Source organism: Falco rusticolus, chromosome 11 (assembly GCF_015220075.1).
Source record: "Falco rusticolus isolate bFalRus1 chromosome 11, bFalRus1.pri, whole genome shotgun sequence".
NCBI classification, from domain to species: domain Eukaryota; kingdom Metazoa; phylum Chordata; class Aves; order Falconiformes; family Falconidae; genus Falco; species Falco rusticolus.
This window is the reverse complement of record NC_051197.1, coordinates 26,079,076-26,101,543: the sequence shown is the minus strand read 5'-3', so window position 1 is coordinate 26,101,543 and position 22,468 is coordinate 26,079,076. Positions and strand designations below refer to the sequence as shown.

Below are 22,468 nucleotides of genomic sequence, written 5' to 3'. Positions count from 1 at the left end.
GCCCGTAACGTCTGCTGGAGACGGGGAACAAATGCATCCTCTTGCGTGGGTGTTGCCCCTTGTGCTACCGAAGGACAAGATGGTGCCAGAGGGATATTGCAGCACCCACGAGGCGCTGGGTTACGCGTGTCCAGCCCCGTCCCTACCCCAGGAGCTCACCGAGAGCTGTGTCCTGGAGGTGGTGTGCTCATGGAGCACAGGCGGTGAAAACTGGGCAGCTGCTGTGCACACTTGTCCTGCCACCATGCCAGCCCTGGACACCGTATTGCACCATGGCCAGCCCCACCTCCGGCCACAGGGTGTCCGGGAGGGGCCACGGGATGGGGAAAGCTCAGTGCCAAAGGGCCACACCATGCCTCACACGGCCGGGACCTGAACTTTGCCACCAAAGCCTGGCTCTTGGCACAGCCTGGCCCTTGGGATGCGCTTTCCTTCCCCTGGGAAAGCTGGAAAACCAGCTGCCCCAGCCCCTCTCTGCATGGCCTCCTGCTGGAGCTGGGGCTGCAGCCAGCCCCGGCACAGTGCGCGGCTCCACCGGGGCTTTGAAAGCCACGCTTGGGGCTCCCCAGCTGCTTGCTGCCTTTTTTTTTTTTTTTTTTTTCGGTGAAAGCACCGTTTTTCAGGCACCTGCATCCCACTTCACAGAGGCAGCGTGCCTGCTCGATGGAGGTTCGTGTGCCCCACACCAAGGACGTGCCTCCTCAGCATGCACGCAGCCTGTGGGATGCTCGCTGGCCCTGGGTGGGCTGGCAGCTCCAGCCTCCTTGGGAAGGGGACTCGGGGTCAATGAGGACATCCATTCCTGCTTGCAAGGACAAGTGAAACGTCTGTAAACCTGTTTATTGCAGGCGTGACAGTGCTATCTGCCCTGCCCGATAACAGTGGGTACTGGGATGCCTTTTAAAGGAGAGAAGGGACAAGTGGGTGGTTGGAGCTCCAGATAGCGGGCGCCGAGGCCAAGGGGTGACGTGCCAAGCCCCAGCCAGTGGCATGTGCTGCCTGATGAGACCCAGCTCCTGCCAGCCCCTCGGCACGCTCTTGCTCTGGTCTTCCATCTTCCAGTCTCACTAATCCTTCCTAAGCCCCTGAGCTCCCCTTTCTGAGCCGTGCGCTTATCCTGTGGCCACCCTTCAGCAGCGAGGCCGGCTACCCGGCACGTGTGGGCTGTGTCCCCACTGTGTGTGGCTGCCTCCCCGTCCCAGACAGCCCCAAGGTCCTGGTCCTGGGGAGCAGGTTCCCCTGGCTGCAGGGGGGTGCTGCGCTGCATGCCCTCCCATGCCGCCCAGCCTCGGGACACGGGATAACCAGATCCGGGCCGGCAGGTGCTGCACATCCAGGAGGGCTGTGCAGGAAAAATAAAATAAAAATCAAATGTTTTGCCTGGTTCTGTGAAAGACTTCTCCGTCATGTCCCTGGGAACCACTGGGAACCACTCCTGGGCCACGGATGAGAGCCAAGCTCCTGCCAAATGGGGAGAACCGAGGCAGCAGGCAGGCAGAACCGGGGCAGCTGGTGGTCCACGGTCATCACTGGCCACGGCCCATGGCTGCAGCTGCCTGCCGTGCCATTTGTAACCAGCAGCACCTGGCTGCGGGCTGCGTCTGGGGGTGCGGGAGCTTTAGGGGTGACAGAAAGCTGCAGTGTGTCACCCTGGGGTGACCGAAGCTGGGGGGGGGTTGAACATGTGATGCACCAGCTGAGGGTCTGTGGGCCACATGTGGATGACTGTCCTCTGAGCAAACCCAGCCAGCAGTGGGGGTTTTTCCTTACCTTTTTTATTGGATATTCCCTGCCCCCCAAGTTTCTTCTTGCCCTGTAACAAATCCAACTGATCCTAGGGCCCAGAAAACGAGACACGCGAGCAGAGGCAGACTGTGCAGCCCCAGCTCCCTGCGTGAGCAGCCCTGTCTGGGTGCATGAAGTTTTGTGGTATTTCCATCTGAACAAAGAAGAAAGAGCTGAGGGGAGTCAGCACGGGGAAGGGGAGAGAGGTGAGCCAAAGGAGAGGCAGCCTGGGGGTAGTTATTCCTTATTTATTCCTTACTTTCCCTTAAGCTCCCTGCAAAGCTGTCCGGTTGACCTGCCCTAGGCAGAGGTCCCAAACCGCCTCACGCCTTTGGAAGGCTCCCGGTGGAGGTCATTGCTGCTTCACGGCCAAGGCCAGCCCGGCACGGTCAGCAAAACACCCCCCACATCTTGCAGCCCCCCTTGGGCCAGGGGCCGTTGCTGCTGCGCAGGGGATGGCTATGCGTGCCGGCACCAGCTTTAGCGTTTGGGCTTGCTTCAGTCTCGGTCCCACCCGGGAAGGGGATGCTGCAGGATGCGGCTCCTGCTCTGCTCCGTGCAGCATCCCTGTGGGAAGGGGCTGAGTTAAAAGCCCCGCTTTATCAGGGAGGGGGATGCCGGGCTGCCAGGCGCTCCACGGAGGAAAGCCCCGCCGTGCCCCCACGGCCCCTGGGTGGGTAAGCACAGGCACAGCAAGATCAGTGAGGGTCAAGCATCAGTGGCCTGTGGCGCGGGGTGTGCTGGGCTGGGTGGCGCTGGAGGAAAATGGGTCACTTGCCGCCATGGGGGTGAGGGCTGGGAGGCTGGTCCCCTCGATGGGGACACCCCTGGGTGTCTCTGCGGGCTGCATCCCCCATGCCAGAACGCCCCCCTGGCTGCTGAAAGGTGGCTTTGCTACCCACTACCAGGGAAACCCCAGGAACCAGGGAGCCCTAAGTGGATGATTCGGTGAAAATTGCTCCCTGGGCATCAGTGCAGCTGCCTGGGGACTTGGCACGGCAGGGTCAGAGATGTCCCCCACGTGCCACCGCACTGCTGCCTGCACCCTGTGTCCCCCCGGCAGCAGGCGGTCCCACAGTTGCGTTCCTGTGCCCGGCACTGGGTGTGCTGTCTCCAGAGAAGCTGTGCCATCCCCGCTTGCCCGGCCAGTGCCACCTGAGGCACCCGTCCCGCTGTCCCTGTGGCCCTGGGACAGCCCTTCCCTTGGTGCAGGGCCATGCCAAGCCTAAGCCAGGGCAGATTAAGACATGACCAGCTAAAGCCACTTTGCTCCCGAACGAGCATATCCGCTTGGGATTTAGCGCATTTGCAGGCAGGGATTCACACCTTTAGGTGATTTGTCTTAATTGCCCCCAGCCTCTATGTGTGAAAAGCCTTTGGCAGGAGCGGCCGGGTGCTGGCTCTGCAGCACAGCTGAGCTTCGGCTTTCTTTCACCCGTGGCAGCCCCACACATGCTGTCGGGTGGATGCAACCTCCTTCCTTCCCCTCCTGCCTCCCCGCCCCAGCCGAGATTTCCTATGGATCCAGAGGATTTGGACCACAGACCCCTTCTGGGATGCCCCTCGCAGCGTGGCAGAGGAGCCGCTGCAGGTGCAGGGCTGCTGCTGGGGCACTCCGGCGCAGCGGCACACCGGGCACCGCAGAGGGGCCACCTGAGCACCCACCGGGCTGTGCGGGCAGTTGGCCTCCCAGAAATCAGTAACAGCTCCACAAATCCCAGCTCCTGCCTTGCCCTGGTTGCTGCCAGCACCGGGGGTGGCTGCTGACCCAGCCCGGGCACACTGGCTCCGTGGCAGGGCATGCAGGGCTCAGCACCCCTCCATGGGGCCGTGGGGGGCTTGAGCACCCGGGGGGCACCGCTGCCACCTGCACTGCGCAGGGACCTCGCAGGCCACAAAGCCCCACATTGTTGTGACAGCAGCTGAGCGTGGAGTGACGGCGACGCCTGGGTCCTTGCGACACGGCAGGGTGTGCAGCCGATGGAGGAACCCGCTGTGAAGCATCACCATCCCATCCGGCCCCGGGCACTCGCTGGCCGGGGTCACCCCGTCCCACCCCACAGCCCTGTGTTCCCTTCCCAGGGAAGCGCCGGCTGGGCGCTCACAGCCGCACCAGCTGCCGGCAGAGAAAGGCGGAATTATATGACAATGGCGGCGGAGTGCCGGGCTGCTGGCTGATGAATAATGCAATGGCCTCGCTCGCCTCGCCGGAGCAGCAGATTTCGTGTTTACCAACACCTGGGTCAAGCCTGCAGTGTGGGGGTGCAGGGGTGCAGCCCCCATAGCACCCCAGCCACAGGCCCCGCCGCACCCCCCCCAGTACCCTCCTCCCAGGCACCTGCTGTCCCCAGCAGCCCCGTGGTGCAGGATCTGGCCACTGGAGCACCGAGGGGCTTTCCCTGGTGTAGGGGGGTCTGGACCCCACCATGCGGTACGCTTTAGGGTGGACGCAGCCAGCACTCCCGCCTCAGCATGGCTTCGTGGCTCCCTGAGCATCCCTGGCAGCGGCGGCAGCTGGAGGGATCCCTGACACGGGCGTTTCCATGGAAACGGAACAAAATGGCGCCAGGAACGGTGCTGCTGGGCCTGGCGAGGCGGCCTGCGCGGCCGGAGCAGGGTTACAGCGGGGAAGGGCTGAGGGTGCCGGGGCAGCGAGCACGGCCGCTCACCCCACAGCTGGGATGGGGGTGACCGAGCCCCTCCGCTGGGGCCAGCCGTGGGACCGGCACCCCCAACTCGCCACGGCGTGCCTGTGGTGGGCAGCGCTGCCCGTGGTGCCATGCCCTGTGTGCCACACTGTGCCAGCAGGGCCACCGCGAGCCGTGCCCTGCTCTGTCCCCGGCCAGCCGTCACCGCTCCCTGCTCCCCCCGGGCCTCTCACCCTCGTCGTCCCCCCCAGGGTCTCCCGTATCAGGCCTGTCATCCCGGCTACTTAATCTGGGTTTCTCAGTTACCCCATCCGGAAAAAATGTGTCTAAGAATACCCGGCACAGGCACGGTGCTTCCCGGGGCGGGGGGCTGCTGCCCCCCCTGCGCCCGCTGCCCGCCCCTGCGCCCCCCACCCCACCTGGGCACCGTCCCACCGCGCCAGCCCTGTGTGGTGGTGGCTGCAAGTGTGGGACCAGGCTCGGGAGGGGGGGGCTGCTGACAGGGCACAGCGGGGGGGGGTGTCTCAGACAGCACTGGGCTTCCTCAGCCACCACCCTGTCACCCCAAAGGCCACAGCCACCAGCTGGGCACCCCCCTGCAGCCACACACACCATCTCTGTGGCCAGCCCAGCTGTCTGTGCAGTTTGAAAGCATCCCCCCCACCCACCCCCCACCCCAAGGGCACCCCTGTCCCTAGAGGAGGGGACTAAGCGTGCCTGGGGTGTCCCTAAACGGGGGGGCAGCAGCTCCTGTGCTCGCCCCATCTCTCGCCTGGGCTCGGGGGGGGCTGTGGCAATGGGTGCCGGCCTGCAGGGCTGCAGGGCTCACCGGGACAGGCGGGGGGGGCACAGAGCTGGTACAATCCCACAGGTCATGTTGCTTGGTTGAAACCTTGTTAATTTTCAATATATTTTTTTTAATTATTATTTACCCCCCTCTGCCCCCCAGGAAAGGGGAATCGTGAGCACTTGCACACTTTGGGAGATGGGGGACAGGGGAAGGGACGTTTGGCGCGGGAGGGGACTCTGCCGGCTCGGACCGTTCACCTGCCGCGCCCGGGTCCGAGCCGAGCCGAGCCGAGCCGAGCCGAGCCGAGCCAGGCAGACGCTCCGCGGGCCCCGCCCCGGCCCCCCCCGGGCGGCGGCGGGGCCAGTGGGCGGGGGCCGGGCGGAGCGGGACGCGCGGCTCGCGGCTCGGCGCGGCACAGCTCGGCTCGGCTCGGTTCCGCTCCGCTCCGCTCTCCTCTCCTGCCATGGCATCCAAGTGCCCCAAGTGCGACAAGACCGTGTACTTCGGTGAGCGCATCCTCGGGGTCCAGCCCCGCATCCCTCTCCCCGAGCCGGGGCGCATCCCTGGGACCCCCGCCCTGCCCCGGGTGCCCCCTCCCCGAGCCGGCGTACATCCCTGGCCCCCCGCCCTGTTCCCGGTCCCCATCCCGGCCCCGCTGCATCTCCGGGCCCTCTTCTCCTCCGCGGTGCCGGGGCGCCGCCAGCACCCAGACACCTGCCCGGCAGCCGCTGCTCTGCCCCCGGGCCCCCCCCTCGCAGCGGCCGCGGCCCCTTTGCTGCCCCCCCGGCCCCCCACCCCCGGGCAGTGCTGAGGGATGCTGCCGGCTGGCGCTGGGTCGGGGGGCAGGGGTGGGGGTAGCGGGGGGGTCGGGAGCACCCTCCCCTGCCCCCCGAGCCGAGGAGGTGAAGGGGGGGGCGAGGAGGGTTGGGGGTGTGCCCGCTGCTTGGGTGCTGGGGGGGGGGGCTCGTGTCCCCGTGTACCTGCTGGCTTGGGTCATGGGGGAGCCCGGCCTCTCCGGCATGGGCGAGGGGGCTCCCGTGCGCGGGGGGGTCCCTGTGGGGGGAGCAGGGGGGGCAGGTGCAGGCAGCACCTTCCCCCCGGGGTTCGCGGCCGTTCCCTGCCGGCCCCGCTCCCGCCGTGCCGCGGGTGGGCGCCCGGGGCGCCGCGCCGGGCCGGGCTCTCCGTGGGGCTTCCCCAGCCGCGGCCGGGCTCAGCGGGCCGGGCTGGCGTGCCCGGGCCGGCCCCGGGCGGCAGCGAGTCCCTGCAGGTCTCCGAGGGCCCGGCTCGGGGCTGTGGCTGGTCAGGATCGCTGGGAACCAGGGCTGGGGCGGCTCCCGTCGGGCATCCCGGGCCGAGCGCTGCCGCCCGGCTGGCAGAAAATGCCGGGAGCGGAGGTGGGAGCGAGGGCTGATGCCTTGATGCCTCGCCGCCGCTCCACGGGGAGCCTACCCCGGCTCGCTTCCCCCCCTGGCCCCGGGGTGGGCATCCCCCGGGCTGCCCTGCAGGCTCGGCGTGGCGCTAGGGATGGATCCAGCTCTCCAGCCCGAGCTGCCCCCTGGCATCTGCTGGCCATGGAGTCCAGCTGGCCTGGCCCAGCGCTGCCCACCTGCACCCCTCCTTGCCCGTCTCCCTCCAGGGCTCCAGGGTCCAGCCCCGGCTGCCTCGGCACGTTTGTTTGGCAGGGAAATACCAAAGGGTCTTGATGGTGCCCGAGCGTTTGAGGCATTGTTGCTTTCATTCCTTTCTGGCCATCTCCAAGTAAACACAGAGAAATAGGAATTTTTTCTGTCTCCCTCCTTTAAATAAACCTATTTGTGCGGGGGTGGGAAGGGCTCGGATGTCTTTCCTTGTGTGAATCTTTTCCTTTTTAAGCAGAAAATAGTGTGTCCGCCCAGCTGGCTGGGCACTGGCCTGGGGTCAGGAAGCTGCTTCTCTCGCTCAGGGACAAGCCTGCCCTGTGCAGGGGGCTGGGGCCGGGCTCCAGGACCACCTCCTCGCTGCTGGCAGGGGCCAGGCTATGCCAGGAGGTGACATGCCAGCCCCCAGTGCAGTGCCCATGCTCTTTCTTTCTCCCCATGTGCTGGGGGACTTAGGGGTCTCTCGGGGATATCACCTGGGGGGAGCAGTGCTGTACCCGGTTCCCCCAGCTGCGTGCCAGCTCTCTCCCCCCAGGCACGTTTCTGTAGGTGTCCATGTCTGTGACCAGGTCTCTGCTGCGCCTTGGCTTCCCCGTCCGTCTGCCCCGGGGATGCTTGCCTGGCAGGCAGGGAGGGGACAGGTGCCCGGCAGCCGGGGAGCAGCAGCCCCCATCACATGATCCCCGCAGGGTCCCTGTGGCCCCCACTGCCCCTGAGAGAGACTGGGGGGATAAGTCAGAACGGGACCAAGCCAGAAACTTCTCTGTGCTTGGAGCTGAGATAGGCATCAGCAAGGACACGCTCCAGCCTTGAGCTTTTTTTCCTTGAGGAACCACCCAGGCTCTGGCAGAATAAACCCAGGTCCGTTTATTTAATGGATAGAAACTGGATGCAACCTCTGAGCCCTCTTTCCGGGACATGGCTCCTGGGGTTTCCTCCCGATGGACCATGTGGTTTGGTGGGAAGGCGATGGGAACACTGTGCCTGGAGTTCGGTAACGTTTGTGAATTCCTCTGCTGGCCCAAAGCTTAACGGGTGGTGATTCATAAAGCCCCGCTTGTTCGGGAGTGCTCCTCGCTTGTGCTGAATGGACGCTGGCAACTATAATTTCTCAAATGCCTGGGATTGCAGCTGTGGGTCATGTGTGAGAAATGCCACCGCGTCCCGTTCCGGGCCCCGCACAGTGCCGGAGCGGCTGACCAACGCCAACAATCGTGGGTACCGATGGAAAACTCATTTCCAGCCTGCCTGTTGCTTCATGCTCCCTGGAAAAATCCAGCGGGCTCCTCCCTGCGCAGTCAGGAGGATGTGGGTGTTTCCTGAGCTACAGAATGAGCTTTTTTCCTTTAAAAAGCACAGGGAAATATAAAAATAGTTTTCTGGCTTTTTTTTTTTTTTTTTTTAAAAAAAAAAAAAAAAAAATCAGGCTGAGGTCTGTGACATTGTTTCCAGGAGTGGCTGGGGCTAACTTCCCTGCTTCAGGGAGGCTGGAGGGATGGAGTGAATGTTTAACCAGAGGAGCAGTGCTGCCGGCAGCTGCCGGGGCTGCTTCCCATCCTGCGCTGGCAGGTGGCTGGGGGCTGGGGCTGGGGGCTGGGGCTGGGCTGTCTCTTTAGGCAGGAAGCACCGGAGGGACCAGAGTCGCCTGAAGCCAAACAGCCGCGCGTTTCCCCAGCTCCCTTTTGCACCCCTAGCCTTAAATGAGTTTTGCAGGGTCCTTGGGAGCCCTGGCCAAGCCTTTCCGCCTCCTGTCCTCTCTTCCCAGGGAACTGCGGGGGATCGTGGCAGTGGGGGGTTTCCTGTTTTCCCATCCCAAGCACGAGGCGGGCGAAAGCCTTGGGGATGCAGCAAGCGCACGTGCAGCAGGGTCTGCCAGCGGGTGGCTTTTGGGGAGCTCTCTGCACCTGCAGGGGTGTCTTGGGGCCGGCTGCTGTGCTGTTTGTTTGGGAAGGGGCATCCTAAAAGCACGTGGGAGTCACCCAGTAGCCCCAGGGCTTGTCCCAGTGGTGCAGAGCTGCTCTGTGGGGACAGTTCACCGGTGGAGTGCCAGCGGGGGACTAAGGACATGGACACATCCAGCTCGGAAGCAAGGAGGATCCAAGCCCAGGGCGCTCAGAGGGGCCCGCACAGGTGCCTGGCCCCGCTGTCACACTGCCGGAGGAGAGGGGTGCAGCAAGACACGGGGTGCAGCGAGGTGTGGGGTGCTCTGCCCGCTGGTGGGCCAGCCCTGTGGAAATGCCCTCTGCAGGGCTCTTCAATTAATAAGTAACCGCTGTCCTTGGCTTCAGGCACCGCATCAGCGCTGGGGGGGACAGTGGCCTGTCAGCGGCCAGGCAGGAGGGGCAGGGGAGCTTTATTTCGCTTATGGCCGTCCCTAACAAAGGAAGCGGCTCTTCAAGCCCAGCCGGTGAAGCAGTCGGCTCAGCAGCACGGAGCCTGGCTGGGCTCCTGGGGTAACCGCCTGCTCCCATGTCTCGGGGCAGCTGCTGGCGCAGCATGTGCACCTTGCAGAGCAGTAACTAAGGATGCACTAGTTCCCTGCTCCCCGCGCAGGGCCCTGCCGGGGCGGGGATGCCTCTGTGGGAAGTTGAAGGACGGGCTGATTAGCATTAGCTTTTCCCTCAGGAAAAGAGCATGAGCTATAGAAAATGATCTGCGGGAGGGCAGGACGGGACGGTGTGATGTCTCGGTCCCCTTGCTTTTGCGCACTGGGAAGTGCACGCTTTGCTGGAGCTTGCTGGGGCTCCGGCACGGTGCAGGGCCAGCACCTTGTGTGCGTGTTCATGGGCGGTGGCCTGCCTTGTGGGGAGCTGGGGCTCAGCTGCTGTGGGACACTGGGATCTGCAGGAATGTGCCTGCAGTGGTTGTGCCAGGGGTTTGTGCTGGCCAGCCTGAGTGCCCTGCCCTCCCTGGGCTGGCAGCCTGCGGGAAGCGGTGCTGGGGCCAGAGCCCTGGGGCTGGGGCAGCTCTCGGTAAGCTCAGCTGGTCCTGAGTGACTCAGTTTGGCGTCTGGTTTATGGAGCTTTGCACCCACGTCTTGGGTGCCAGGTAGGTCTTGGGCAGAGCTCCTTGTGTTCCCGTCCTCCCTCCCTGTCCCTGGCAGGAGCACAGGGATGGGGAGAGGTGGTGGGACTGGAAAGGAAAGGCAGAGCAGGAACGCCTGAGCGAGAGGTAATGGAAAAATCTGTCACTGTGATGTTGCAATCAGATACAGAGCTTGGAGCGTGTGCCATGGTGCCGCTTTTGGCTGCGGAGGGTAGTGGTGCCCATCACTCCTGCCAGTGGGCTGGGGGGCCCTGCAGCACCCAGGGAGGTGACGGTGGGGGGCAGGTCCTGGCACAGGGATGGGGAGACCTCTCCCACCAGCCTGCCAGGTGCTTCCCGGTGGGTGTGCTGGTGCTGTGGCCCCCAGGGAGGTCCCGAGCATCCTCTCCCGCCGCTGTCTCTGTTCACACTGTGCTGCCCACAGTCCTGGGGCCAAACCCTGCCTGGAGCTGGTTGTGCCCCACAGCTGTGGGGAGCCAGCAGGGGTGTGTGGGGGGTGTGTGAGATGCTGTGGTGATGGAGGGGCACTTTAGACAGGCTTGGCTGCTCCGGCATGTCTCTGAGTCCGGCTGTTACTGACACGGGCCAGGAAACTGTCTCATCCTCCTGGCGCTGCCCACCGGAGATGGTATCTCAGCACACAGGAGGGACACCGTGCTTGGGACCAGCGATTCCGCAGGGAGGGGTTTTGCCTGTGCCAGCCGTGCCCTGGCTCTTGGCTGGCTGCTCTGCCCCTCGCTGTGCGGCGGGGCGAGGGGGACCTCCGGCTGCTTGGATTCTTGCTGCTGGCTGGGGCTCCTGCCTGCAGCGCCTCACATGTGGGTCTGCGTCGCGCGAGTGAGCAGCTGATTTCTTGGCCTCAGCCCTGGCTGAATGCAATGCCTGGCAAAACCCACTGCTGATCCTCTCCCAGCAGAGCCACGGTCGAGCTGCCTGGCCTCAGAGCTGGAGGGATGCATCCCGTGCGGATGCTGCTTGATGGAGTACAGCAGGCGGGTGGGAAATGGAGAGCGACTCTTGCTGGAGGCTGCCCTGGCCCTGTAAGCCAGAGCAGGAGGTGGAAGGCTCAGGACCAGGAGAGTGCCTGCAGGAGGTGAGGTTTTGTCGGCAGCGAGGCAGGGAGCGGTGGGTGTGCAGGAGCCATGCCACGCGCTGGGGCGCCCAAGTGGCTCAGCTCAGGGGGGGGGGGCGGCTGGGGTCCTGGGTAAGACCTCGCCTCTCTGCTTGGCTGGAAGCAGGACCCCTCACCTGGGGTGTTCCTTGTCCCCCCCACCCCGGTGAGTCCGTACCGAGCTGGCTTTGTTGCACACTTGGAGGGAGCCCAGAAGCAAGCGATTCGGGGCCGGAGGGCTTGCCTCGCCTTGCTGTGGGGGAGCTGGATATCCACGTCTTGGCCGCAAAATCACGGTGCGGCATAACTGTCGGCAGCGGCTGTGTGATGGGGAGAGGAGCTGCCTGGCTGTGCTCGGGGAGGCAGGAGGGGACGGGGTGGGGGATGTGGGAAGGCAGCGCAGACCCTTCCTGGCGGACCAGGGCAGTGGCTGGCCGCATGGCAGGAGGTCCTCAAGCCATCCCTCTGCCTTTTCCATCTCCCAACCACACTGAGAGGGACTGGGGAGAGGAGGAGGCTGCCGGCTACCTGGGCTAGCAGCTTTGTTTCCAGCCATTCACCAGGCTCCTTTCCCTGTGCTGATCTCTCTTCCTCGTTCCTTTGTGCCTGTAACTGCTTTGAAGTGCATCTGCGGTGGGTCTGACAGCATCCCTCTTCTCCAGGGATGCCGGTTGCTGCATTCCCGTGGGGATTTGGCATCTTTATTGCCAGACTGGGCTTTGTCAGCCCTTCCCCATGTCCTCCCAGGGCTGCCGTGGGGTGGATGGGGCAACAGCCCAGCCCTTTACAGAGACGCGGCTGCAGCTTCGGTTGCTTTTGCTGAATAAGCCTCTGGCTGGAAGCAGCGCTGACATCAGGCTGTGGAAATACCTGCGTGAGGGCCTGGAGCCAGCTTGTCGCGGCCCCCGGCACTGAGGCTGGGCGGAGGGATGCTCCCTTCCCACCCCAAAAAGATGCACCCACCTGCTGCCTGCTCCAGCTGCCTTGCCCAGGCACGGCAGATAATTAAGGGATGAGCTTCATTGTCTCCAGGGTGGGGCTGCCGCAGGGAGCAGGCTGCCACAGCAGCCCCCTCGGGTGCTTGCCTGCTCCTGGCCTCTGATTTTCCCCAGCTGTGGTGGTGTCCTTGGCTGGTGCGGGCTGCACCTCTGCATGGTGCACATTTACCCCACGGCTAGGTACTGCAGCCGGCCCCCTACCCAGCCGTGCTCCTCCGCGGGGCTGTTTGCCATAGGGGGGAGGTTTATTATCGATGGGCACCCGGTGCCCACCCGCGGCAAGGTGGGTGACCCAGGGCCGGCAAACCCCAAGGCATGCACCTTTGGCAGAGTTCCTGGAGGCGAGTACCCTCAACCCTGCCCTTCCCAGGGGCGCTGCACGGCTGGTTTAAATTTAGTGGGCTTGAGGGAACGTTGTGCCACAGGGCTGAGCGTGTAGGTGCGGGATGCAGCAGCGGGGCAGGACGTGTATGCGCTTGGGTTGATGCTGAGAGGACACAGGTGCTGCCCATCCCTGTCGGTGGTGGAGGCTGGGTGCAGTGTGATGCCTGGCTGAGCAAAGCCCCGCTGGAGTCCCATGCCGTCCCGTGCTCCCTGCGCAGAGCTGGATGGAGCCCGGGCACTGCCTGGCCCCAGGCTGCTTTTGCAGCGCTGATAGAGGGGCGTCCCCGTGGAGCCAGGGGGTGTGGAGCAGGGCTCCCCACAGCAGCTGCCTGGGGGTCTTCGCAGCGGTGGGAGGGCATGGCCGGAGACTTTTCCTCCAGAGCTGATGCAAGGGTGGTGCAGATGTGGCCGGGTGACAGGAAATCTGGGCGCCGCTGTTTTCCCTCCGCAGTGATTTATGGGGCAGTGCGACCATGTGCGGGACGCCGCTGCCCTGGAAATAGGCTGGGGTGGCTCCAGGCTGCTTCCTCCGCTCCGCACGAAGAACAATGCTGCCTGGAAAGCCGTCCTGGCTGCGCCGGCTCTAGCCGTGTCCCCCAGGTGCCCTTGTTTGCAGCCAGAGGGTGCCTGGCCAGCTTCTGCGTAGCATTTCCACCCCAGGCAAAGGGCAACCCCCGCGGTTCCCGGGCTGTCCCCATGCCCTGGCAGCAGGACTGGGCACCGGGCCACCTCCTTCCTCCTGCCCTGTCCCCTGCCAGGGGCTGCGGGTGCCAGTGAGGTCCCCCTTGTTCTGTGTGGCCTGGGGGTGCGTTGGCAGGGGGGTGTGCATTCATCAGGGCGCAGCAGGGATTCACAGCTGCCTGAAATATTACGGGGCGGGGGGGGGGACGCTGGGAAGGCATCTTGTCTGGCGGGGGCGGGAAGGAGCTGGTGTGGGCTGTGGCCGGCTGGAATTGCGATGGCCTCCGGAAAGCATCCGCCGGGAGTTTCCTCCTTGCTCTGTACCCGGGGCTGCAACAGCAGCAGGAGCTGGGGGTGATGCGGCCACAGCACAGCCTGCCCTGGCTGCGCATCCGCTGTGACAAAGCCGAGTGGCTCTTTGGCCCGGAGCCCCTGGCTCAGCTTTCAGCCCATCACGCTCCGTTTCCCTCCTTGGTCACCCAAGGAGGCACCCGTTGGTGCCGGGGAGGGCCGCGAGGATGCAGGGCTCCTGCAACAGCCCCAAGGCAGGGGGGTGCTGGGACCTCAGTGTCCCCCTCGCTTTTGGGGACAGCTTGCAGGGCTGGGGGCTGTGTGCCCTGGGGCTGATCCTCTGCCCCCGGGGGCAGCTGAGGGCTGCAGACGAAGGGGAAGGCAGGATCCAGCCCCGGGCCCTTCCCTGCCTGCTGCAGGGGGCCGGGGAAGCACGAGCCCCCCGGCTTGGGGGCTGGCAGAGATTTGCCCTGGCAGCTTTGAGCAGGCAGGCACAGACCCTCGGCTGTGGCGGGGCACCCGGCCACCTGCTCCCACCTGGGGTTTGGTCCAGCAGCCTGGGCTTGTGTGTGGCATCCCTGGGAGGTCAACTCAGAGCTGCTTCCAGCTGATGCTGGTCCCCCAAGGCCATCTCCCATGTGCCTGCCTGGGGATGCTCTCGGGGGTCTCCCCTGCCACCCCGAGGTGATGGCTCCTGCTCTGCCCCCTCGCGCTGCCCTCCTCTGCCACCGACCACCATGCTTTGCACCAGGGTTGATTTTTTTTGGCTGGTGATGGCAGTTGTTCTGGCTTATCTTGGCCCTGTGGTGTGCCCCTGACGCAGCTGTTTGCCTTGGGAGGAGGGCGGCTCTGGAAGCCAGGAGCAGCCCATGGGGAGCTCTTGACCCCCATCTTGACCTGATGGGAACAGGTGATATTTGCTGAGGTCCTCGAGGGACAAAGGGCTGGGAACCCCGCCGTTGCAGAGGAGGTCTTGTAGAGCAGGGCCAGGCTCCGGCTGTGCTTTTATTTGCTTGTTAAATATTTTATTTGGCTCTTCTGATTTAGTTTTATGGTGGCTTTAACGGGATCGTGCTGTTTTCCAGCTGTCTCCGCACATGTGCAAGAAGAGGGAGGGCGAAGGAGAATTGGTGGGGGGCACGGGGCAGCGCCCGTCACCCCAGAAGCTGGGAGGGAGGGGGGATGGAGCAAGGCTGGGGATGCAGGATGAGGACTGGCAGCGTGTGCCACCTCCTGGAGTGCTCCTGGGGAAGAACAGCTCGGGGCCAGCTGGAGGAGGCGCATTCATGTAACCGGTCTTAAAGCATTTTCCTTCCTTGAATTTGCCCATTGGCGCTTTGAAACTGTTTTCTGTGCCAGCAACGAGTTGCTCTGCAGGTTTGTGGCACTCCAGGGCAATGCAAGGCTGGTGCCTGTGTACCCATCTGCACCTCGTGCCTGCTTCTGGGCTGGGGGCGAGGGGGGAGCACCCGCACGCCAAGAGACAGGTGTTTTCCAAACATCCATCCTTGGTGACAGCGGAGGCTGCCTGCCATCCCATCCTCCCGGCTGGAGGCAGGCGGGTGCCCTGGGAGCAGCACCAGCTGAGGGCTGGAAGCGGCCGAGGCTCCCCGGGGAGCCCAGGAGGCTGGTGTGCGTGTGGGAGGCATGACTAAACGGGTGGGGTGGGCATGGTAACGCCAAATATTTGAATGGGAGCAGGGTCATGCTGGGTAACGTGGTGGTAAAAAATAGATGCAGGGAGTAGAAAGGAAAATGCTACCGTTGCTGGAGTGGCGCGTGGGAAAGGGTGTCTGCAGTGGCAAGGCTGGTGCTGAGGGTGGGCAGAGGGTGGGGGGGCTGCGCCCATAGAATGGCCCTGGGGAGCCCGTGGGCTTCAAGCAGGGTGGTCCCCGCAGCGTGGCTGATTTGCCAGCGTGCCGATGAGTGCAGCCCCCCGTGGTGCCCAGAGCTTGGCTTCCCCAGGGGCTTTAGCAGGTGCTGGGCAGTTGCTCACCCCTCTCTTGTGTTCCCGGCAGCCGAGAAGGTGTCCTCCCTGGGCAAGGACTGGCACAAGTTCTGCCTGAAGTGTGAGCGCTGCAACAAGACTCTGACCCCGGGTGGGCACGCCGAGGTAAGAGCCACCGGGGCGGGTGGTGGCGGGGAGCCCTGCTGCTGGGCAGGGTGGCCTGGTGGGCTCTCCAACACCCCAGGGACGGGGGATCCCAGGAACTGGGCTGGGGCAGGTACCCGATGCCATGCGGATGGGCTGTCCCTGGGGCACACAAGCCCAGGAGCATACACTGCGGCTTCAAATGCTGCTGCTCCAGAGCTCCCATGCACAGTCCTGGGCAAGCCACAGAGTGGTGCTGGCACCACGTGTGGTGCCCCAGCCATGCCACCCTGGTGCGAGCTCCCAGGCAGCCTGCACGGCAAGCGCTTGAAGCAGCTTCGTGCACCAGGCAGGCTTGTTTGGGCATCGTGCTGGCTTTCAAGGCATGCAGGTGCCAAGAGCCTGTACTGGAATGTGGTTAAAACCACCAAGAATCTCGGGATGAGCGGGTTGCCGTGGTGGTGCTGTCTCAGCATCGGTGCTTTCGGTGCCCTGGGGCTTGCGCTGGAGTGCGATGGCACTACGGCTGCCCAGCACTTGGGAGCACAAAGGTGCTGTGCCGGTGGTGGTGGCAGGTGCTTGGGCTGGAGAGCAACTGTGTTTTTCTTGTGCAGTGCCCCAGTGTGACACCCGGTGCCCTGGGTTTTGCACAGTGCCTGTCATGCCAGAGTGTCACCAGCTCTTTAGCGCGCTGTTAGCAGGCGGCACAGCTGGGGAGCGGGTGGCGGCGGCAGGGACAGCCGTGCTGGTTGCCACCAACCCATGAGGGGAGTGGGGCCTGTCCTGCCGGCGGGGATGGGGTTGCACGGGTGCATCTGTGCTTCGGGCTGGGTTAAGCCTGGGGGATTTGCTGCTTCTCCATATAAGGCCAGATTCTGCTCCCGTGGGGGACGGCAGCCAAGCCCCCACCGACTGTGCCAACAGCAGAATTTGGCCCTTCCCTGCATTTTCTCCCTCCTTTCAAAGCCAGCGTGTCCAGCTGGGTTGGAAAGGTGTCGCGGGGAGACCGACTAAATGTTTACCCTCCCCTCCAGCATGGTAACGCTGTGAGCATACTGACATTTATGCCTTGCGATGTTCTGCAGCCGCCTGCTGCCCGCCCGGAGCCTGCCCGCTCCCCCAGCCTTGACCCCCAGCCCTCGCCTTCGGCACGGCAACGCTCAGGGCGGCGAGGGAAGGGACATCGCTTCTGCCAGCGCCTGCCCGGCCCGTTTTGGGCAAGGTGCCCTTGCCTTGCAGCAGAGGGGTTGGAGAGTGGGAGCTTGGGGCATGAAGCAGGGCTGAGATGCTGATCAGAGCCGAGCAGGCAATGGGGTGGGTTCGTGCCTGAGGTGGGGTCTCGGTGGGTTTTCCACACAGGGCAGTGTGTGTGGCAGCCCCGCTGGCCCCCTGCCCCAGCCACAAATGCTCGCTCTTGTCTCCTGGACTCTGTTCCCACTGGCCCGTGAGAAATGGCTATGGGACCTCCAGGGCTTATCGCCCGCTTCGTGCCTTCCTGCGATAATTGCCCCCAGCCGATAGCGGGGCCGATAGTGGCTGGGCTGGGACCGGAGCCCACACGGGGCCTCTGATCTCAGGCCGAGGCAAGGGGGAGGCTCAGCTCGGGGAAGCCACAGTGCTCTGTGCGCCTGACGGCCTGACCGCGCAGGGATGCTTGATGGGCAAAGCGATGCCTTACTGGGTCCCGGTGGCCCACTGCCTGGCTGGGACTGGGGGATGCCTCTCGACTGAACTGCCGAAGGTGCTAGTGCTCCAGTCCCATGGTATGGCATGTGCAGAACAGCTGGAGCATCTGATGCCAGTAAAATCCTTGAGTGCTCGGGTTGGGTTAGGCTGTCGCTGGCAGACCTGCAGGCTGGGTGCATTTTGCGGTGTAGGCATGGCCATGGTGGTGTCTGAACACCAGCGGGGATGGAAGAGATCCCAAGGGAGCAGTTGTTGCTGCTCAGCATCCTAACAATCCCCTCTCTCCCCAGCACGACGGGAAGCCCTTCTGCCACAAGCCCTGCTATGCCACACTGTTCGGTCCCAAAGGTACGTCCATGCCCCCCGGTGCCTGTGCAGCCATGCCCAGGGCTGCAGGAGGGGTCAGGTCTCCCCATCCCTGCTGGCAGGGAGCCACGGCCCTGAAAGCACCCCAGGAGCCAGCCTAGCATGGGCTGAGCATCCAGCCAGCACTTTGCCATCCCAACCCTGCCACCCCTTGTGCAGAGGGAGAGGAGGGAAGGATCCGTTCCAAATAGTTGTCTTTTTTCTTTTTTTCTTTTTTTTTTTTTTTAAATATTTAATACAAAATTCCCATTCAGACAGAAGGTGGAGTCACTCTCCTATCTCAGATGAGGTTGGAGAAAGCCTGAGTCAGGACGTCGCAAGCCAGGGCCGAGGTGCAGCAGTGCCCGCAGTGGCCCCATGGCTCAGTGGGGCTGGGTGCAGTGGGGCAGGGGGGCTGGGGAGAGGATGGAGACCCTGAGTGCTCCCAGGCTATCACAGACCCTCTCTGCCCCATTGCAGGGGTGAACATCGGTGGTGCCGGGTCCTACATCTATGAGAAGCCGCAGATCGAGGGGCAGACTGCTCCGGGGCCCATCGAGCACCCGGTGAAGGTAGAGGAGAGGAAGGTGAATGCCGCGCCACCCAAGGGACCCAGCAAAGGTGAGGGGCAGGGCTGGACGGGCAGCCTGGCCCCCTCTGCCAGAACCACCGTGTTTGGTGATGGTGTGGGGTACAGGGTTCGAGTGGGGGTTCCTCTGCACACATGTGTCCTGGCTGAGGTGTCACCCCACTTCCCACACCCCTGCCCTCTCTCCTTCCAGCTTCCAGCGTCACCACCTTCACCGGGGAGCCCAACATGTGCCCACGCTGTGGCAAGAGAGTCTACTTCGGTAAGGTGACCAGCAGGCAGTGGGTGCCTGCCCCGGGGTGGCACGGCCCTGTGGTGCTGGGGCTCCATGCAGGACCCCTGGGGGCACGTGGAGGTGGGGGAGTGGGGGGGATGGCTCAGAGATGGGGTTGGGGGCACAGAGAGATGTCCCCAAGGAGCCTGCAGCGATGGGTGCTCTTGGAAAAGGCTTCATCTGTATTTTGTCCCCTGCTGTCACCTCCCAGGTGGGTGGCTGGGCTTAATAGCTGTCCTCGGCCAACCTCTGTCACCTGGGAGGCAGCGGAGGTGGTGGGAGAGATGCGGGAGCCTGGGATGCACGGGGCTGTCTTGGGATTTTGTCTGTAGAGGTGATGGCCCCATGGGACATGCTCCCCCTTGGCATCTGTGCAGGGGGGCTGGTGTGACCCTCACTCCTTGTCCCCGCTCTAGCCGAGAAGGTGACTTCGCTGGGGAAGGACTGGCACCGTCCCTGCCTACGCTGTGAGCGCTGCAGCAAGACACTGACCCCGGGGGGCCACGCTGAGGTGAGGATGTCCCAGCCCTGGGAGCCCCGGGTAGCACACGTGGGGGGTGCCAGCGGGGCATGGTTGAGCCGTGCCGTGCTGGCTGGGCAGCCCTTGCCTTTGGAAGAGGGCAGGGCGAGGCTGGCGGAGGCAGCTGCTGCAGCCTGGGGGGGCACTGGAGGTGCTGGGGAGTCTGCAGGGGGTGAGCCGGAGAGCTGCCCAGCCAGGGGGATCTGTCCTAGGGACTGGCTTCTCCCCGGACCCCTGCCCCGTGTGATGTGCTTCTCTCTTTGCCCCGTGCAGCATGATGGACAGCCATACTGCCACAAGCCCTGCTATGGGATCCTTTTCGGGCCAAAAGGTGAGTGCTTGGGGTGGGGAGCTGCTCCAGGGGCACACGCCCCACCTGGGCTGCTGCTCTCGACGCTGCCACCACCCAGAGGGGACATCTCCCTGGAACCCACCACCTCTCAACCTGGGTCCTCACCTTCCTGTGTCTCCCTCCGTGCAGGCGTCAACACCGGAGCTGTGGGAAGCTACATCTATGACAAAGACCCCGAGGCGAAGAACCAGCCCTAGATGGTGTCCCCCTGCCCCGCCGCCTGCTCTGTGCCCCCATACTAACCTGCTCGCAGCCGGAGCAGCCCCCCGCCAGGCTGGCCATGGAGCTGTGCTCTCTCTGCTGTCTCTACTCCGGGCAGGATGGCCCTGCCCCCCGGGTTATATATCATAGTCTTTAATATAAGCTTCAGTGTTTAAAGGCAAAGGTAGAAGGTGTCTCTGGTGATTCCCAATGTGCTCTGCCCTCCCCAGCACCCACCCCCAGCCCCCCCTGCCTCAAGCGTGGGAGGCAGCAGGGTGGGTGTGGAGATGTCACCATGTGCAGGGGACAGCGAGTGGCAGCTGAGGGGATGAGGGTCAGGGGAAGGTGGTGGCAGGAGCCCCACCACGGGAGGGTGCTCCCGGCTGCCCCCCACATGGAGGGTGATGGAGCTGGGCAGGCATCCCACTGTGTTTGGGGATGGGGGCTGCTGGTCAGGGCACTCAGCCCTGTTCCTCACCAACTGCTGGGGACGTGCAAGTCCCCTGAGGGCTCTGGCCCGTCTGGCAGTGCTGCTCTTCTCCTGACCCTTCCCGGGCTCCATGCCCTGGCCCTCGCTCTCCCTGGGGCCAGCTGCCACTCAGACTCTAGGGTCTGGCACCCCCTGACATTCCCATCCCTGCACTCCCCGGGCATCTCTGTATGTGCACCAGCTGCTGGCTGGTTTCAGTTGGTGGTGTCCCCCCATCCAGGTTGGCAGCAGAGCCCGTGCCGGGGGTGGGGAGGGGCACCTTGTGGCTGCAGCCCTGGGGGAGTGGGCTGCTCCCCGCCTTCGGAAGACAGAGCACATTGGGCTGGTGGCTTGGCGGCAGGATGCCCGCCTGCTTCCCAGAGCCAGAGGTTTCTCGTTGTTGTTGTTTATTTATAAGCAGTTGTAAATGTGCCCCTTGCTTTGGAGAATGACACGTGCCCTCCAGTCTTGCCCGTCCCCCCTGTGCACCCCCAGCCCCACTGCTGCCCAGGAGGCCGGGGAGGGTGCTGGTGCAGGGGACCCGCCGGGGTAGTGAGCCCTGGGGTGCCAGCACCCTGCTCTCTCCGGGCTCCCTGCACCCACCGCAGGGCTGACTTTTGTTATTTGCTGACAATAAAAGTTTTGAGAGATACATTGTGTGGCTCAGCTTTGGGAAGAGCAGGGGAAGCTCTGTGTGCTGCACAGCATCCCTCCGGTCCTGGGACAGGTGAGGACCCTGCTGCTGTGGCAAGGCAGAGCAGCCTGAGCCCCAGCTGATCCTGAGCTGCTGAGGCCAGAGCTGCTCTTGGTGCAGCACAGGCTGTTGCCCTCCCTGGGTTTGTAGGGGATGGGATGGGATGGGATCCTCCCTGGTTTTGCAGGGTGGAATGTCAGGTAACAGGTGACGCTGCTCCCCCCAGCCAGGTCTTGCTGAGCAGGCACAGTGCCTGAGCAGGGCTGCCAATGGGAAAGCCTAGCGTGGCGGCAGCGAGGCAGGAATGCAGCGTGGCGGCACGGGCCAACCCCTGGGAGCTGCCGTGTCCCTGGCCAGGTACCAGCCCGGCTGCCAGGCCTGGGTTTAGACACGCAGCTATTCCCCCTAGGAGCCCGGTGTCTGGAAAGCAAGGCATGGAGGCTGGGGCTGCCAAGGCAAACACCAGCTCTGGGAACCATTGCTCCAGCTCGTCCCCTCTGGCAGGTTGTTTGAGAGCCCCAGGGATGCAGGAACCTCACTGGCCCCGTTTGCTGGGGAAAACGGGGACCTGGCACCCCTGCAATGTCTTGCATCCTTGTAGCAGCATCAGCCCTGGAGCTGCTCCATCGCTGTGCAGAGGAAGGGGGCTGGGTGCCGACCACGGCCGCGGCCTTGCTCCTCGCCTGGACGCGGCTGGGCAATGCAGCGGGCACCACGCAGCGGGCATCGGGCATCGTGCCTGCAGGGAGCGTTCAGCCGCAGCGGCGTCCCCGGGGCTCGGGCCGTGGGCAGGGCAGCGGGCACAGGAGCCGCTGGTGTTCCCTCTCCCGGCAGCAATCCCAGCCTTTTCCCAGGCACGGAGGTCTCGGCAGCGCAGTTCCCGGGTTGGGACCGGGCTATGTGTATTTGTGTTTTGGCGGGGTTTCCATAGAGCCTTGACCCCCCTAATGCTTTAGGGGACAAGGCTGCTGCACAAAGCAGAGCGGTGTCGCTCTGCCAGCTCCTCCCTTGGCTGGCGGCAGGGAGCTGGGCCCTTGCAGCCAAACTTGGCCAAATTTGCCCCATGTAGCAGCTGCGGTGCTGGGGTGGGGGTCCCCATTACCCATCCAGGACCCAGCACAGCTGTTAGCAAAGCACTTGGTGTGAATTCAGCTCTTGTTGCAACTCGCCAGCCTTTTTGCTAGCCCGTGGCAATCCCCCGCAGCAGGGAGTTTCCCCAATAGGCTGCATAGGCTGATTTTGCTCCCCATCGCCCTACTTGCAGCTCAGCAGGGGTTTGCCCTCCCCAGCGCCCACCTGGCCCCACGCTTTGCACCCAGCCTCACCATGGGCACTGGCCCTGCTCCTTGGTGGGGGACATGCAGCAGGTTCCATCCCCAGCGCCTCTGGGCAGATGCTCGCTGGAGCCGGGAGCCCGGCACACATGGGGCCTCACCTGAGACCGAACGCATGGCCCGGCAGGGGTGGGAAGGAGCTGATGCAGGGCTGCTAGTTAAGTCAGTGGTCTTGAGACAGGGAGGAAGGCAGCTTGGGGTGGCAGGGATGGGAGGGGATGCCCCGATGGCTGGTACCTGGGTTAGTTCTGGGTGTGATACAGGGCAGGGCAGGTGCAGCATCCTGTCTGCTCCCAGGCAGCAGCCACCCAATGCAAGGTTTTATTTTGGTTTGGGTCTGGCTTTTTTTTTTTTCTTTCTCTCTGTTTTTGCTTACATTTTCTTTTCCCTATGAGAGTTTTATTGGGGGAATGCAGTGAAATTAAAAATAGACAAAATTCATCTCTGCTGTGCAACAGGGTGCTGGGAAGCCTGCCTCTATCACAGCTTCCTGCTACCCCAAAAGGAACGATCTGGCTGCTCAGGCTCCAGGTGGGTGATGT

The 22,468-nt window shown here is 63.9% G+C and overlaps 1 protein-coding gene across 1 annotated transcript; it reads left to right on the top strand.

Annotated features, from left to right (window-relative positions):
• Positions 1-5,540: 5,540 nt before the first annotated feature.
• Positions 5,541-20,550, top strand: CRIP2 (cysteine rich protein 2). Its single transcript, XM_037404390.1, has 8 exons — positions 5,541-5,729; positions 15,389-15,483; positions 17,439-17,496; positions 17,974-18,114; positions 18,276-18,344; positions 18,773-18,867; positions 19,150-19,207; positions 19,358-20,550. The coding sequence occupies exons 1-8, from the start codon at positions 5,687-5,689 to the stop codon at positions 19,423-19,425; spliced, it is 627 nt and encodes a 208-aa protein (XP_037260287.1). The 5' UTR covers positions 5,541-5,686; the 3' UTR covers positions 19,426-20,550.
• Positions 20,551-22,468: the final 1,918 nt, after the last annotated feature.